General features: G+C 32.3%; 1 protein-coding gene across 9 annotated transcripts in view; it reads right to left on the bottom strand.

The window, feature by feature from the left end:
• LOC107451227 (tyrosine-protein kinase Shark) overlaps nt 1–16,300 on the bottom strand; it is a 78,252-nt gene that overhangs the window by 18,176 nt on the left and 43,776 nt on the right. For 5 of the 9 annotated variants that reach the window (XM_071186175.1, XM_071186176.1, XM_071186178.1 and 2 more), the window contains exons 2-8: nt 14,979–15,039; nt 12,098–12,190; nt 4,843–5,103; nt 3,959–4,196; nt 2,859–3,019; nt 2,638–2,773; nt 727–2,001 (exon numbers count right to left, since the gene is read on the bottom strand). In XM_071186175.1, coding sequence (XP_071042276.1) covers nt 727–2,001; nt 2,638–2,773; nt 2,859–3,019; nt 3,959–4,196; nt 4,843–5,103; nt 12,098–12,190; nt 14,979–14,980 — 2,166 coding nt within the window. In that variant the 5' untranslated portion in view covers nt 14,981–15,039. Of the gene's footprint in view, nt 1–726; nt 2,002–2,637; nt 2,774–2,858; nt 3,020–3,958; nt 4,197–4,842; nt 5,104–10,926; nt 10,993–12,097; nt 12,191–14,978; nt 15,040–16,300 lie in introns of all 9 variants that reach the window. The other 4 variants (XM_071186181.1, XM_043043056.2, XM_071186180.1 and 1 more) reach the window with 1 other exon arrangement.

Raw genomic sequence — 16,300 nt, 5'->3', positions numbered from 1 at the left:
AAATTAATATAACTATAATTTAAAGCATAAAATATCTATCAACATGTGTAGTTAATTATTGTACAAATAATAATTTTTTATAATAAATAATAATATTATACAAATAATAATATTTATTTATTTGTAAAAAAACATTTATTTTAGGATTCTAAAATGAAAAGAGATCACAAACTTTCAATCTTTTAAAAATTATTACCATTATATTAATTATTAATATGTTAAAAATAATTTTTTCATGTAATGTATCAAAATTATTATTCCTTATGATTGATTTAAATTTGTTTCAAGTATTTTGTAATAATATTTAATCAGCAATTTAGATAATTTGGTTTTTGCCGGTTTTTACCAGTTTTTGCCGGTTTTTACCAGGTTTTTGCCACTGTCCTGGCAAAAAACCCTTTTTGCCGGAAAAAACTCCAACCCTGAAATTTGTATACCTGCACACTTGGAAGTAGACTTTTCCTTAACAATAAAAAAGCATGGTTGCAAGCTTCTAGCATGGTTGTGAATTGCTTATTCAGTAATTAACTCCATTAAATAAAATAAAAAAGAATTTGTAGAAGGATATATTTTTTAAAGGATTGGAATCAATAAGAAATTTTTGCTTTCCAATGGCAACCAAATAGTTAAAGCAAGTTTAACATTACGTTCATATTTTAAAACTATGTAAAAATCAATAGCTGCTAAAAAAGCATTATGTAAATTTAGCAAACTTGGAATACTTACTTCTGAAATTTCCGTTAAGGTGGGTGAGGTGCTACTATCTACAGAGGCACAAGACTCACAACTAGTGTCACTTTCTTGAACAGGGATTTTCTTCCTGGGCTTTGGCACTGGATGACTGTTTAGATGACCATTTAGAGACGACGCTCTACAGCTTTCATTAATTACAGAAGTAATGCACGAGATGATGGGCTCACAGCCTTCCGAAGTCGAGAGGCGCGTCGGTACGGCGGGTAACTGAGCCTTTACTTTGGAATGTGAAACAACTGATGGAGAAGAGGCACTTCTAATGAATGACTGAGGAATAGGCAGACCGTTTTGAACTGTTTTGTTTGTTACATTCTCTTCTATGCTCGAAGCATTTTCTCCCAAGCTGATTGAGCGGCCGGTCGCGGCCAACGCTTCTCGATTAGCGTATACGGGGCCGGTCCTCCTGCTCAGTTTCCTGGCCAGAGATAACCGAGGCGCGGGGACCGGCATTGTCTTGTGTGATCTCTTAGACTCTTCCGATATTATTCTGGATAAACTGTGTACCGTTGCACCATTGCAATTGGAAGTTGCATCATTTACTTTATCTCTTTCGATTTTAGTTTTTCTGTGGCAGGATTCGGGAGTTCCTTTTTTAACTTTCCTGTCGGAAGTCATAGTACCGTCTCCGTAAATGAATAGAGAAAGAAACGCGGGTAAAAAATCGAAGCTTGAAGCTTTTTGTATGTTTCCCTTTTTACCTTCCTTAAAACTAACGTCGCCGACTACAGATGAAAATGAACTCTTTCTCGAACTCGTGGGAGGAGTCGAGGGATGGGTACCGATCAGTTCGGGGGAGATTCGGGCATGCACAGAACGAGAGAGATCACCACTTTCGAGGTTGTCATCACTGAGAGATGGATACAAGCACGAACGTATATTAGAAGTGGATGGATTTGTATTATTTGCATTTTGAGGCAAAGTCTGAGAAGAGAATTGAGGAGCTACGGATGAAAATATCTTAGAAAACAGCTTCCGTTGATTCAGGCTGTTTAAAAAACGACTAGCTTTGGAGGGAGGTGAGCCACCCTCACTGTTTGTAGCCCCTTGGCGGAGTGATGAGGATTTATTACGCTCAAGAGTTCCTCCACCACTTTGATGATGATTACTAGTCCTATCGGTGTTGATGTCTGAGCTTCGAGTTCTAGACTGTGAAGAGGTATTATCACTTGATCTGCGGGGAGGAACAACACAAGGATCTTGAAGAGAACACCATAAACCATCACTGAACAAAGTGTAGTGACTTACAAGCTGAAAAGAAAATATCATTAGTTTTGGTTTCAGAAAATGTAAAAGTGGTTAAGTTGATTTTTAGGTAAGTGACAGAACAAGCTATTTTACTTTTTTAGGCACAATTATATTATTAAACTGATTTTGATAGATACTAATTTTTGTCAATTCACCACAGCAAAGAATTATGATAATAAATTTTATTTCTCACTATATTTTAAATAGCAACCAAAAATAAATCTCTTTTAAAATTTATTAGCATTAAGGGAAGGTTTTTGTTCATAGAACTGAAAATATAGTATGTTCACTTATGCACCATCATCTTTATTCATTTCGTTTTAACTTTATTCAAAAATGTATAATAATCAACATACATTGGTAATAAGAACGTCAAGTAATTTATAACTGACATATTTATAAATTTGCAGTTAAAACTGATTTTTCAGTATTGATAAACTTGATTGACAGTATTTGACACAAGTATTTCTATCAAAACAGCTTTCAATTACATAGAAATATTTTGAATTGAATATAAAACATTTTCAGAAATTTGCATATTAGCAAAAGAGCAAGAGAGTATATCAATCAACTGAGATAATAATGAGTACATGAAGCTGGTTTCAAATTCATAGCAAAGCAAAAATGAAATATATTTACAGCCATGATGCTGGGGAATCTTTGACCATCTTGAATAGCAAATTCTCCTGATGGCAAAACATCGATTTTATAGTGTTTGATACGACCAGAGTGACTCAGACAAAGAGCATAACTACTGTCGTCACGTTCTCGAACTCTGAAATGAAATTTTGATTAAAAGTTGATACTAATTAAACATAAAATATTTTTAAAAAAAAATAATCCAACAGAAAAATACTTACAAAAATTTTCCATCTTTATGACCACTGTCCTCAATAGCCTGTTCGGCCTCGACTCTCGACAAAATACCGTGGAACCAGGGTTGTATTTCATGCAAGGTTTTAGTGATAAGAAGTTTTATATCACTATAGCTCTCTGTTAAACTAGTATCAAGCTTATCTTCCTGTAAATAAATGAATGGAAAATAAATAAGGTAAACTAGTTAGACGCAAGCAAAATAAGCGGCAGACTATGAGAAGTTCGCTCCAGTGAAAAAGGGGAAAGTTGCATTTTATTACAACCTAATATAGCTTTACAAAGTTTATCCAGTACAGTAAATGATATAGTTTCTTTCCACAGAAAGAGAAACCAGTCTTTCTGTTTACAAACTCTACTTGCCTCCATATGTTATAAATGGCAAATCTATCATTAAGTAATACTGTTTTCTCCTATTAACTAATTATTTTAAAAGTATTTATGATTTTTTATGCGTGAAAGAGGCTTGTAGAGGAGAAATAAATATCTTTGAGTTACGTAGATATTAGATAATCAGGATCCTATTTGTTTCCAGTAGTAGTCTAACACTAAACAGTTGAGGTCATTTTGGTGAATACCGGCATTATAAAAAAAAGTTAACTAGAAACTACGAATAGATGGATACGGAAAAAAAGAAAGAAATTTTGGTGTATATGTTTGCTGAAAATGAATTTAAAAAAGAAAAAACCTATAAATATTGAAAATTATAATCAAAGGAACATAATTCTTTATTTAAGAAATTAGTTGTTTTATTTTGAATTGAAAGGCTCAATGAGAAATACATATTTTTTAAAAATTCATGTTATTTTCATAATTTATTCAATGCATTATTATTGAAATTTTTAATTTTTGCTATTTTTTCCACTGTCATTTTACACAAATAATTTCAGGTAAACAACCGAAATTAAATCAATGATGGACAATTGATTTGAAATAATATAAGCATTAATGGATAGGGAAAAAAACTTAAGCCCTCGGAATCCTTCTACAAAACTCCAGGGGATCTACGGAACACCTTTTGGGAATCGCTAGCCAAAGTAAATGCAGTTAAATTTTATCAGATTTAAAATGGAAATGATGTACTTACGTCGATTCCCCATTCCTTGGCTTTTCTGAGTATTGCTTTTCGAATGACCTCTTCCGTGACACCCCAGTGTGTCAATGGTAGAACAGAGTCTAAGGATTTATTACAAGGCAATGTTGGTTTACAGGCCAAGCCCTCAACACCTTGAACTAATTCTACGGGACCTGCAAATTTTTGTCTTGGTACACCACACAGCCCAACCTCACCACTGCTAAGTTTCTTGATTCGATAATGAAGAACACTACAACAAAAAATATATGTCATTAGCTTTATTTTGCAAATACACCTCACGTCACTTACATCTGCCCTATAAACGGGCTTAGACGCACGTCACAGCTCGTTTACAGGGTGACCCCATTCATACATCCACGAATTGTAATTTTGATCTGAACCAGAGAACGATCAACATTCAATACAGTACTCCCAGAGATATAATGTGTCACGAGAACATGGAGGATTTTGTGACTCGACAGCGTTCATGCACAGCAGTTACCATTTGCTATGCGGGGAGCCTTTAACCGGCACGGATCAGAGCCTTCAACCGGCACGAACTCAAACTCACCATCTCTTAGGCATAGGCCTAACACCGTACCAAATAGGCTATCCTGACCTATTTTTATATATATTTCTGATAATGTTTACAAAACATTCGGGAATTCCACAGTACTTCAACAGCTTCCAGAGTATAATTTATTATAACCATCCATAATTATTGAAAGTAACTGATCGTGGCTATAATACTAATTCCCACAACATAATAAATATAGTTGGTATTGACAAAATATTAGAATTTCACAAAACATTTCAACACAAGTTACAATAATCCATTAAGAATTATTTAAATAAAAAAATAGGTACAGTAAAACAAAGGTACAATAAATGGTTACCTTTTTTGATAACAGAGTGAGAGTACATAATCTGAATTGCTTTCTCTCAATAGATACATGCCATCTCGACAGCCCCGATCCCAGAGAATCCATTCTGCTGTCTCCCTGGATATACTGCCATAATAATATAGCATAGATTCAACAGGTACAGGCAGTACCGTGACTTCAATTGTGGAACTTTCCGTCATGTTGGTCACATCCTTGCAACAAAAACCAAGCAGGGAGGCCAAGCGAGATACTGCATTATACCCTGTTTTAACCCTAAAATAAAAAACATCCTCAGATTTTAGAAAACTTTTGAGTTTAAGTTCAATATAATTTTAAAATGTTGAGACAGTTAACAGAGAACAGTCGATAGAGTTAACAATGAGAAAAATATTTTTGTTTATAATTTACGTTTTGTTATAGGAGCATATAAAGATCAGAGAATAGTAGAAGAAAGTTTGCATAGAGCAAAGGAACAACCTAAATAATTTTTTATCTAATAATCCGATTTACAAGTACCAGAACTCAATATTAATGGTTCAAATGAGCTAATTAATTAGTACATATGATATCCTAACTTTCCAATCAGACATAACAACGCACTTTCTCTGACATGCCTTATTTTCGACGAACTCAGATTCCTAATTGTAAAAATATGGATATAGTCGCAATCCGGCAAATGACGCGGCAGATTGTCACTACATCTGCAGAATCATCTCAGATTCTTTTTAAATAAACAACAAATGGAAAGAAAAAATTGTTAGCAAAAAAACTGTAAGTAAAAAGTAAAGATGAAACAAAAAAAGACAAGATTTTTCAGTTTTTAATTATGAAAAATAAGAAAAAGATTTCTGTTTCGTTTTTTTAAACGAAAAAAAAACTATACTAAAAAAAAAAGACATTTAATGTTCAGTTTTCAAATTACTGTTTTATGTGGCTGCAAAATACCTGTGAAGACAAAGTTATAAATTTCCTTTAAATAATTTTTTTTTAAAATTTAATCAACACAAATCGGAACACCATAAATTACAATTCTGTTAATTTCCTCCTTTAAAATGAAAAGATTTTATTTTAATATTCCATTAAATTCCTTTCTTATTTCTTTATTGGGTATAGCATAAGCATCTTGTTAGAGCGATAGTATAAAATTCAAATTAAATATAAACGACGAAACGTTTTTGTGCATAACCTTGCTATACTATTTAATATTTGCAAACGTATGGGACTAAGTTTCCCANTAGTTGTTTTTAAAATATTGTATCTTTTAAGTGCTACCTCAAACCGATCAACGAAATCTGTGGTTAGGTAATAATTTTTGTACTTTAATCATTATTAGTCCAATTTTTGGAGCTTTAGGCCCATTGAGGCAACAGAAGATATCATCCCAGAGTTTTAAGATTTCGCTCATTTTTTAATAATAGGAATTCACATCTTTTCCGCACTACCGCAAAAAGATTTAAGAAATTTCGATTTTTTCGATACGCCCTAGTGTTTATCCAGATAAATTTCTTTATTTAAAATATAGTCTGCTTCAAAGAATTATCATATTTGAGATCACCTCTTTGAACCATTAAGAATGAGTCCCAGTACATTTAAATTCGATCATTAGATCCAAATTCAGGGCATTCCCTTTTCTTCTTTTTTGTTCATTGTACATAAAAACTATTTTTTTAAAGGCAGTTTCAATCATCTACAGCTTTATTTGATTAAGTAACTAACCTTCGTAACCTGATTTTTCTGAAATAGCTGGAGCAACAGTTGTAACCTAAACTCTTTATTTCTTGCTTTAAAAGTATTTAATATATAAGGACAAAGATTTTTTTTATTTTTTTGTGAAATTATATTTGTTTTGTCGTCAGAATGAGTCTCTCAACATTATATAACATATTACCAGGGTGAGTAGTCAAACCTTTCAATAAAAAATAAGCACCTTTTAAATACTTTTTAAGCACTCAAAAAATATTTGTAAGCACTATATACATTAACAAAATACAAAATAATTTTCAAAGACTTTACAAGATCATGATAGAATAAATAGTTTCTGACAAAGAACTCTTTTCTTAATTATATGAGCCATTATAGAATAACTAGTGGATTATATTAGCCATTATAGAATAACTAGTTTCTGACAAAGAACTCTTTTCTTGATTATATTAGCAATCATAAAATGATCGAGAGATTTTTCGGTTCGATATCAGAGGGTGGCAAATTAAGCCTGAAATTCAGAATATCTTGCAAAATGCACACGAGACTGCAGTAATTTCACCGAACCCAGCCATACCAGCTCAGTAGGCGTACATGCAGACCCGCAAGTATTTCATCTAACATACGTAAAATGATTGGCAGTTTATACACTACGGACCGACGGTACGCTGAAGTGGATTGAGGTTGAATGAATTGCAAAAATGTTAAATAGAACAATGTGAAAAACACACTTTTGCATAATACATGACGAAAATCGACACGGTAAAGAAAAATCTCATTTTCGAAAAAGGAAAATTAAGCACTTTTAAAAAACACCCAATGAAAAACGCACTTTTAAAAAACGCTACCAACATGATTTCTCATAAGCCAAAGATATGTTTAAAAAAAAAAAAAAAAACAGACTTAGGATGCAATGGATGTACTAGTCGTTTCCAAAAAGGTTAATTCAGTCAGTACATTTAAAATACAATGAAGGTTTTAAAAAAAATTTAAACCATTTTTGCAAAAGCCTAATATAGGCCAGGGGTCACAGTTTCGTGAACAAGCATCAGTGCCGCTTTTACTTCCCAGACAGGCTGGTACCGATCTAAAGCTGGGTGGGCTTTAGGACGCCATTGAATCCTAGTTATTCCCAATAACTCAGAGTGCCTTTTATCACTGAACCACTGCAGCTCAAGTACAGATAAAACAATGACAGATTAAAGTTTCAACATATTATTAAATAAGTTGTATGTGTATATATAATTTATTTATATAAAAAAAATAGTACAATTTGGGATTGTAACATCAGAAAAGATATTAAAAGACAACTCACAAATGCTTTCAATAATGCTATTTTATCTTATTTGAAATACATTTTAATTTCTGAGCAACAAAAATAAAAGATTTAAGGGGAATACCACTGCAAGATTATCAAAATTAAAGTTTTTCTTAAACTCATTGCATTTACATTAATAAACTAACAATAATATTTTTACTGACCTTAATAGGACCCCAATTATGTATTTTAAGATTTACCTATTCTGTTTTAGAATATTTTTCATATTCTAAAACAGAATGTTTTGTGGGACTAGGCTATGTCAACCGTCCTCTATTTTAAGATACCTCCTGATAGAAAAGTTAACACATCTTATACTAGTGAATTGAAGTTCAATAATTGTAGTGTTAGCTACGCTACATTACTTCCCCACCAGAATTTAATCTGTGATAAAATTCCTTGAATGGATATCTCTCGTTAATTCAATGCCATTTTGAGAGAAGTTGTGAGAGCCATATTAAGATCGCGATTGTGGGCATAGCCACTGTGTTGCTATTAACAATCAAGTGTGCGCAGGCACCCATTGTGTGTGATAGAAACTTAATAGCAACACCGAGAGGACAATGGTGCAGCCACCAATAGCAAGTCAACTGTGGACCGTCTATTGAACTAGGTGTGTTCGAATCGAAGTGGGCGCTTCAGTCGAGCTAGACACGTACAAATCACATCCGGTTGATCCCCAATGTGGGTGTAGCTACCAACGTCTAAAGGTACCTCCAGATAGAATAGAATGTCTAGGTAATTGGAACTGAATAATTATAGTGGTAGCTATGCTACAAATTTTAATTATCTGTTCATTGAAGGTTTGAAAAAGTGATTTCAACCGGTAAAAGTACAAATGTGAATGTAAGTGGAAGAACTGTTATTTCAGTTACACCACAACGAGCACTATTTAACGTAACTTAAAACATGTGTGGCATCAACGAATGTCTCAGTTCATAAATAGAATAAGAAGGTTTGACTTTATTATGTGTCACATTAAAATGTTAAACACATTTAAAATCCATCATCTGATTGAACTATTTAGATTCAAAAAATTTGCTCCACACCAATCATTAAGCATGCTATGTGAATTGCAATGAATCTTTTTTACTTTTTGTTAAGGTGAAGACTAAAAATCAATATGATTCATATATTATCAAGTTAACTAGTACAAAAAGGAAATAGATTTGGCCACTAAGCATTTATAACATGGAAAATCCAAATCACATGCACAGTGTTAATTGATAAATCTTTAATTTGCCCACTACATTTTTTTTTAATAAAAAAAAAAACATGGAGAATCACGGAGTGTATTATCAAGTCTTATAGTTAATAAACTGAGATATTTTTTTTTTTGTAAAAAATAACTTTAAAAAAAAAAACGATGTATTGTTGTTTCTTATGCCACTGGCCAATACCAGCAAGCCTGCTTGGTGAAACCAAGTGAATTTAAGGCAGACGGAGCGTTTCTTATTTTTCAGTGAAGCCTTTTAGGGCCAAGAATACAGCTTCAGTCACAGACACGTCACATCCCGTTTTAAAGGGCAGATTCATTCATACAGCCATTCATTCATCCACACATCACACAATAGCCATTCATTCATCCCAGATACTGATTTGTTTGGAAACATGGAGGTCTTTGCGACCCAACAGATTTAACATGCACTAGGCACCATTTACTAAGCAGAGAGTGGGGATGGCTACCAACTAGGCTATCCCGACCTCAAAACTGCATGTAATGGAATATACCATAAATGCCTTTGCTAAACTTTTCAATGAATTGGATGAAAATTGAAGATATTACGCTATTAACACATAAAGCATACTCTTTAAAAAGTCTCCGTTTGACATGTTTATTTTATTGACCACACTTATTTAAGTTTTATAGAGCTTTACATGCATAGTTGTTATTTTATTATTAAACTAGCTGTCTACGATTACCAGTTGGTTCCTCGTTGTCTTTTACGAATTGTTTCTGCTCTCCTCGACATCACAGCTCAGAGTCCTCAGCACTAGTATTTTAAGCACAAATCGGATGGCCGTAAATCTTTCTTTGACTCGCCTGGGGTGGAGAGTTGGCTCACCCACACAAACTCCCCATTTCTCGGATCCACAGTCATCTAACTGCATAAATTCACCTCTTCGAGGTTTAATGGCACAAAAGCCAGGCAATGATAAACTGCGCTAAATGCTCGATAATCTGAGGAAACATGTTATTAAACATAACTGTCCAATTATCTGGATTACCCCCAAATAACTAAAGATATAAAAATAAAGCTTTTTCAGTTTTTTACATGCCTCATAAAAATAAATCTAAATTTGGAACTTCTGTCGAGGTGAAAACGTGATCACTGTCAATTTAGTGTTAATTATGCTCCATTCACCCCAGTAATTATCAAAAAAAACACTTTTTTTTTGCTGTTATTTATCTCACAAAGAATACGTGAACTAAATTTGAGACTTGTATCTGGGTGGAAACAAGTTATTTAGCATTACTGTTGAAGGGTGATAAAAAGGTCGCTTCCTAACCAAAAATGGCATTTTTACGTTCTCTTAACACCGTAAATCAAAATGTGTAATATTACATAATAACTGAATTTGATCCTCAACAATTTTTAAATTACTTGATAATTACAAAATATCAAAATGAAACTTTATTTTCTTTAATTATCTCATAAAGAGCACACATTCTAAATTTTTATCTTTCTTAGTCCGTGGCAGAATTAGTGACAAATGACTTTGAATTTTATAAATACAGATTTAATTAGAAAATTAATTCTTCAGGCAATCGCAGTGGTCTTCCCCTTATAACTGTAAAATTCACACTAGAAATACTTATCAAAAATGAGTAAAAGAATTAGCAATATAAAATTGTTTTTTTTTCTCATTCAAAAGCTACATAACTGATAATGAGAAGAAAAATTCAGGCAAAGCTAAGAGCATTGTGTAATTCATTGAAGCATCTGATTGAAACAAAATAAAAAATAAAAGCAAAACAGATGAAAAAGCAGAGAGTAAAGAAGAAGCTTGAAAGTAAATAACTAAGCTAAAAGTGAAGTTAATGTTTTTCTCTTTCTCTTAAAAAAAAAACTTACATTTTTAATGTTTTGGCTTACAAAACTTTCAGCAAATTCCTGTTCTGGTCCATAAAGTGCCGTTTTCTAAAGAATGTCATATAATATTTAAGTGCAGTGAAAATTGTTAAAACATAATAAACAAAATAAAAAAGCTTTAAAATAAAACAAAATAAACAATAAATACAATGCATAATAACAAAGAAAATACTTATAAATCAAATTTGTAAAATACATAAAAATGAAGACTATTTAACTTAATATGTACAATACCCAGTGATTCTTGCATTTATTTTATGAATTACATCAACAAAAGATATTTTTTTTCAAAACTTTACTGACATCCATGAAAAGTCATAGTTTTTTTTTTAAATTCTTAAAATATGTAAACTTTATCTTAAACCAAAAAGTAGTACTTACATACATTTGTAGAAATGACAACTAAAATATATTTACTCAACCCTTTCGACCCGAATGGGATATATAAGTCCAAAAAAGATTCAACTTTATTAGCTAATGGATAAACATATTCCAATTTTGAACGGCGTTTTTATGTTTTCAGGGTTCTTTAGGCATTAGGGAATAAAAATATGACTACAGGAACTTGGCAACACTCTCATGTTCAAAATGGAGGTATTCTGTTTACGAGCACTCCAGTCAATTTAGTTTTAATTTACGTATTTTTTTTTAGGTAAGTTCAACTATATTTTTTTTACATTTTGAAAAAAATAGTTGCTTGTTCTCATTGAGTACTCATTAATAATTGTACCTATTTAAGTATCAGAAATTTTGACACAATTTGCTTTGTGGGATAAAGTGTCCTAATCGTACTTACCAGTGGGACAATATATCCCATTATTGAAAAAAAAAATTTAAGGACAAAATTTCAGTTTTTGTTTTGATTATTTTATAACGGCAACTTTGGGTTTCTATAACTAGCGGTAAGAATAAATAATTCGATGCATTTATATTATTTATTTCCATGCAATATATAGATATTTTTAGAATATTCAAGACAATTGGGACATATTGTCCCAGGAGATTTCGGGGAAAAGTGGAAAACTTTAAACTTATAGTATGCTTATTTCAATATGTTAGCATTAACGTAAACTCCTTTTTATATTTAAATTTCAATGCTGCAAAAGTCGGGTCAAAAGGGTTAATGTATCAAAAATATTTCAAAAAAATATACCTAAGCTTTCTCCATCCACCTATTTTTCTTTTTGAAGCATTTTTGGGCTTGACTTGAATACTAAACAACAAGAAGTTGTAGAAATGCATTACCCTGGAACAAAAAATATATAATTTAATGTTAAAAAAATGAAATTTTAATACTCAAAAAAGGTATTTTTTCTTCCTTCTAAACTAAACATAAAAAGTTATATTAGCAAAGAAAAAATGTTGAACAGTTTGTGGTGTAATTATCACTATGATTATTAAACATCAATTCACTAGTATATAAGACATGCTAACTCATTTCAATCTTGGGTACCTTTTATTTTATTATATAACCATCATTGAACTGCCAACCCAAATTTTTGGGTTTATGACTGCTAATGTTCAACTCCGTAGCCCTGTCATTTTGAGCCCAATCCAGAAGAAAAGGGAACTCCTGGATCAAGAATTGGAAGAAATTTGCCTTAGTAGAAGATTTTTTAAAGGAACTAACCAGCATTTGGGTTACATGGAAAGGAAAACCACAAAAACCTCCAACGGTTAGCCAGACGGCAAGGGGACACTAACCCATGATCCGTCTACCAGGGGTACCTTTCGATAGATGAAGGTCGACATAGTCGAAAGCTCTTTCCCCACATCGGTGACCCAGACGGGATATAAACTTGTCTTCATCGAAAGGAACGCCCGCTTCGATCGACTGTTCACGTTGAACAGTTGACTTGCTATTTGTGACCACGTCATCCTCTTCCCCAAACTGTTGCCTCTCAGTCTCATTTATACACAACAGGATTCTGCACACACTCAACTGCTAATTGCAACACAAGAGAGACCACGCACGCAGTCATGAATTTAATACAGCTCTCACGACAACTCGGTAAACTTAATACAGCTCTCACCACTTCATCAAATTCAATCCTTGCTATAATTCTTGTGGGGGAGAATTGTGGCGTAACTACCACTATGATAGTTAAACATCAATTCACTAGTACATAAGACATGCTAACTCAATTCAATCTTGGGGCACTTTTTGATAGATGAAGGTTGACACGGACTTTCCCCGCAAGTTGAATTGACACCCTTTAAAGACAAGAACCAATAGCAAAAACATTTTCAGTTGTTTTTTTCAATAATTATTCTTAGTGTTTAAAAAGTCACTTCACTTTCATTTTATTTAAGTCAAAATTGAGTTGTGCGTGTGTGTGACAATAGTCTGGGAGGCATCCTCGAGGACAATCCGAAGTCGAGTAATCATAATTTTGAAGTTTTCCGAAGAGGATGGCTCCCCCTGCTTCGGGAGTCTAAAGACCTGCAAGCAAAATCGAGCACATTACAGTACAACAATTAAATGATTACTGATACTGCACACCCTTACCCTCTAAGCTGACTGATTAAAATGATCATCTACCCACTCACTGACTACTGCCAGTTATGCATAAATTTGGTGATCTACTGGGAACCATGTCTCACAATCAAGACCACTAAGGAATGCGCTATTCCATAAGCTATGAGTCATTAATTTGCATAATGAGAGATAAATAAAATCATCTAAATTGATTGTAATCGAAAGAAAATTGCTGCATGTATCAATCACTTGGTTCATTAAGAATTAATTGCTTAGTTGGTAATTATGTTTTAATGAATAGAGCAAATTTATGGACATTACAATAATTTTTATTTATTAAATATTTCAAATTCTTTTACATAAAATATATCAGTTTAAAGTTTTATTTTTTTTGTTGCTAAAATTGCATGGTAAGAGAATATGCTTTCAAAGAAAATAAAGAACATTTTATAACCGTCAAACCTCTCTATCGTTCTTGCACCTTCCCATATATATCGTATTGTTTTAAGGGTCCCATCACAAATGTTATTTTTATAATGTTAATATTTGAAATTAGCTAATTCCCACATCCATCATTCAAATATTCTGCCAACATTAAAAAAATACTAAAGTTTGTTCTGAAAGAAAAAGAATACAGTTATTCCAGATGCTAATAATGAAGAAGATGTGGATTTCTTACAGTTTGGGTAAAACACCTCAAACAACAGGTTTGATTTATATGCACCAGTTGATAAAAAAGTTTAAACTTTTGACGTTGTGGGTTCAAGAAATGGTTGCAGAAGCTGATGAAGACTAAACTTAACACAACCAATTATGACAAACATTTGTATAAGCCCTTGAACCCTTTAAAAAAATATGGAACTTTTAGTATTCATATGAACTTTCAGAAAATGAACAGCAATCTGTAACAAATATCAAAAATTTACTGCTTGTGCTGAGTAGAAAGAGAAACCAAAAATTACCAAATACTTTAAAGAAATAAATATATTTATCTAGCCTTCTTTCGCATTGTAAATATTTTTGAAGAATGTACATAATTTTTTCAATTAATATTTTTTATACTTAGTGTAAATTTATTAATTTTCATACTTTTCTAGTCATTATTATTTGATATTTTTAGTTTAGATTCATTGTTTTCTCACATCGATAGTTCGTAATGAATAGTCCCTCGCAAAATGTTTCATCGAGGTTCTACTGTTTTTATCCTAAAAGTGATTGAAAATATGAAAAGAATCCTTTTGTATGGTCATAAGATAAATTACTCTTTAACTGAAAAAATAATTTTTAAAATGTATTCTGACCTGATACTTCTATAAATTTTAATGCCGAATTTCCCAAAGTAATTAAAATGGTATTTAACATCATTTTTTTTTATTTTTAAGCACTACTTTTAATACAAGTAACCTGTATATAAGTTTCATTAAAAAAAAACATTCATATATTAATTAATAAAAAGGAATAAAATATTAATTAAATAAGTATTAATTATATAAATATAATAGTGAAATATGAATTAAAAAAAATCAATAAATGCTTAACTAGTATATTAACTTACATTACTCATAGGAATTCAGTTGAAATCTTAGGATTCCTGCATTTTCCATGATACATGAACCCTGTAAAAAGAAAGAAAATATTCTGAGATGAATACCTTATTCATAGATAACAAGTTGAATTGAAGCTTAAGCGCTGGTACAACAATTTTTTAACAATAGCATGTTAAGCATAAAAGCAACATGCAGCACACACATACTTGAATATAATAAATGTAATTTATCTTAGAATGGTGATTCCTTCAAAACTTGGTGAAATAATTGAAAAACCATGACAAATATATTTTATTTTATAACCGGCGTTGAACAGCCGACCCAATTTCGGGTTTGCGACTACTAACGTTCAACTCTGTAGTCTTGTCATTTAGAACACAATCCAGAAGACAAGGGCACTCTTGGATCAAGTACCTGTTGAGAGAAATTTGTTTTTGTGAAGATCTTTTTGATGGCACTAACCCGCATTTGCATTACATGGACAGAAAAACCATGAAAGCCTCACACGGTTAGTCTGATGGCAAGGGGCCTCTAACACATGACCCATCTAACCTGAGAATATTTTATGTCAGCACCGTGGTCTGTGCAAGCCGGATGCGGAATTCATATCGATCAGCCATTTCCGGGATTCGAACATGGTTCACCTCATTGGAGGGCAAACGCTCTATCCCCTGAGCCACCGCGGCTCACGATACACATAAAGTTAAGTAGGTGTAACAACTACAACAAGATTCCATACTGAGAAAACGCTAGAATAATTGCCAAGTTTTGGTGATTTCTGATAAGTAGTCCACCATAAACTTCTGTGAGCAAAACAAACTACAATGTTAGCAGACATCCTGTTAAATTTTTTGTTAAATCAAAGAAAAAAAATTTAAAGTTGTGGGGCCTGCAAATGATACTGGGGATATTCAACAGAGGTGCTTTTTCCAGGAGTTATTTTTTCATGAATTTGGTGCCCCTCCACTGAACTCATTCAAATTTATTTCTATATTTATGCACACTATAATGCTTCTAAATTGGTATCTTAACAGCCTACATAGAAAGCAAATGTAAAAAATACAAGTAGGAGTAACGTTTTGCATATCATATATTAAGGTCACTCCAAAAGTAGTTAGTACAAAATATAAATCCAATTAAAGTATAAAATTGTTTTAAACAAATTTTAAGCAGGGTTGGAGTTTTTGCCGGCAAAAAGGGTTTTTTGCTAGGACAGTGGCAAAAACCTGGTAAAAACCGGCAAAAACCAAATTATCTAAATTGCTGATTAAATATTATTACAAAATACTTGAAACAAATTTAAATCAATCATAAGGAGGTAATTGTTCTC

This window comes from Parasteatoda tepidariorum, chromosome 10, assembly GCF_043381705.1.
Source record: "Parasteatoda tepidariorum isolate YZ-2023 chromosome 10, CAS_Ptep_4.0, whole genome shotgun sequence".
Classification (NCBI taxonomy): Eukaryota; Metazoa; Arthropoda; class Arachnida; order Araneae; family Theridiidae; genus Parasteatoda; species Parasteatoda tepidariorum.
Note: the sequence above shows the minus strand (reverse complement) of the source record. Positions and strands in the feature narration are given on the sequence as shown.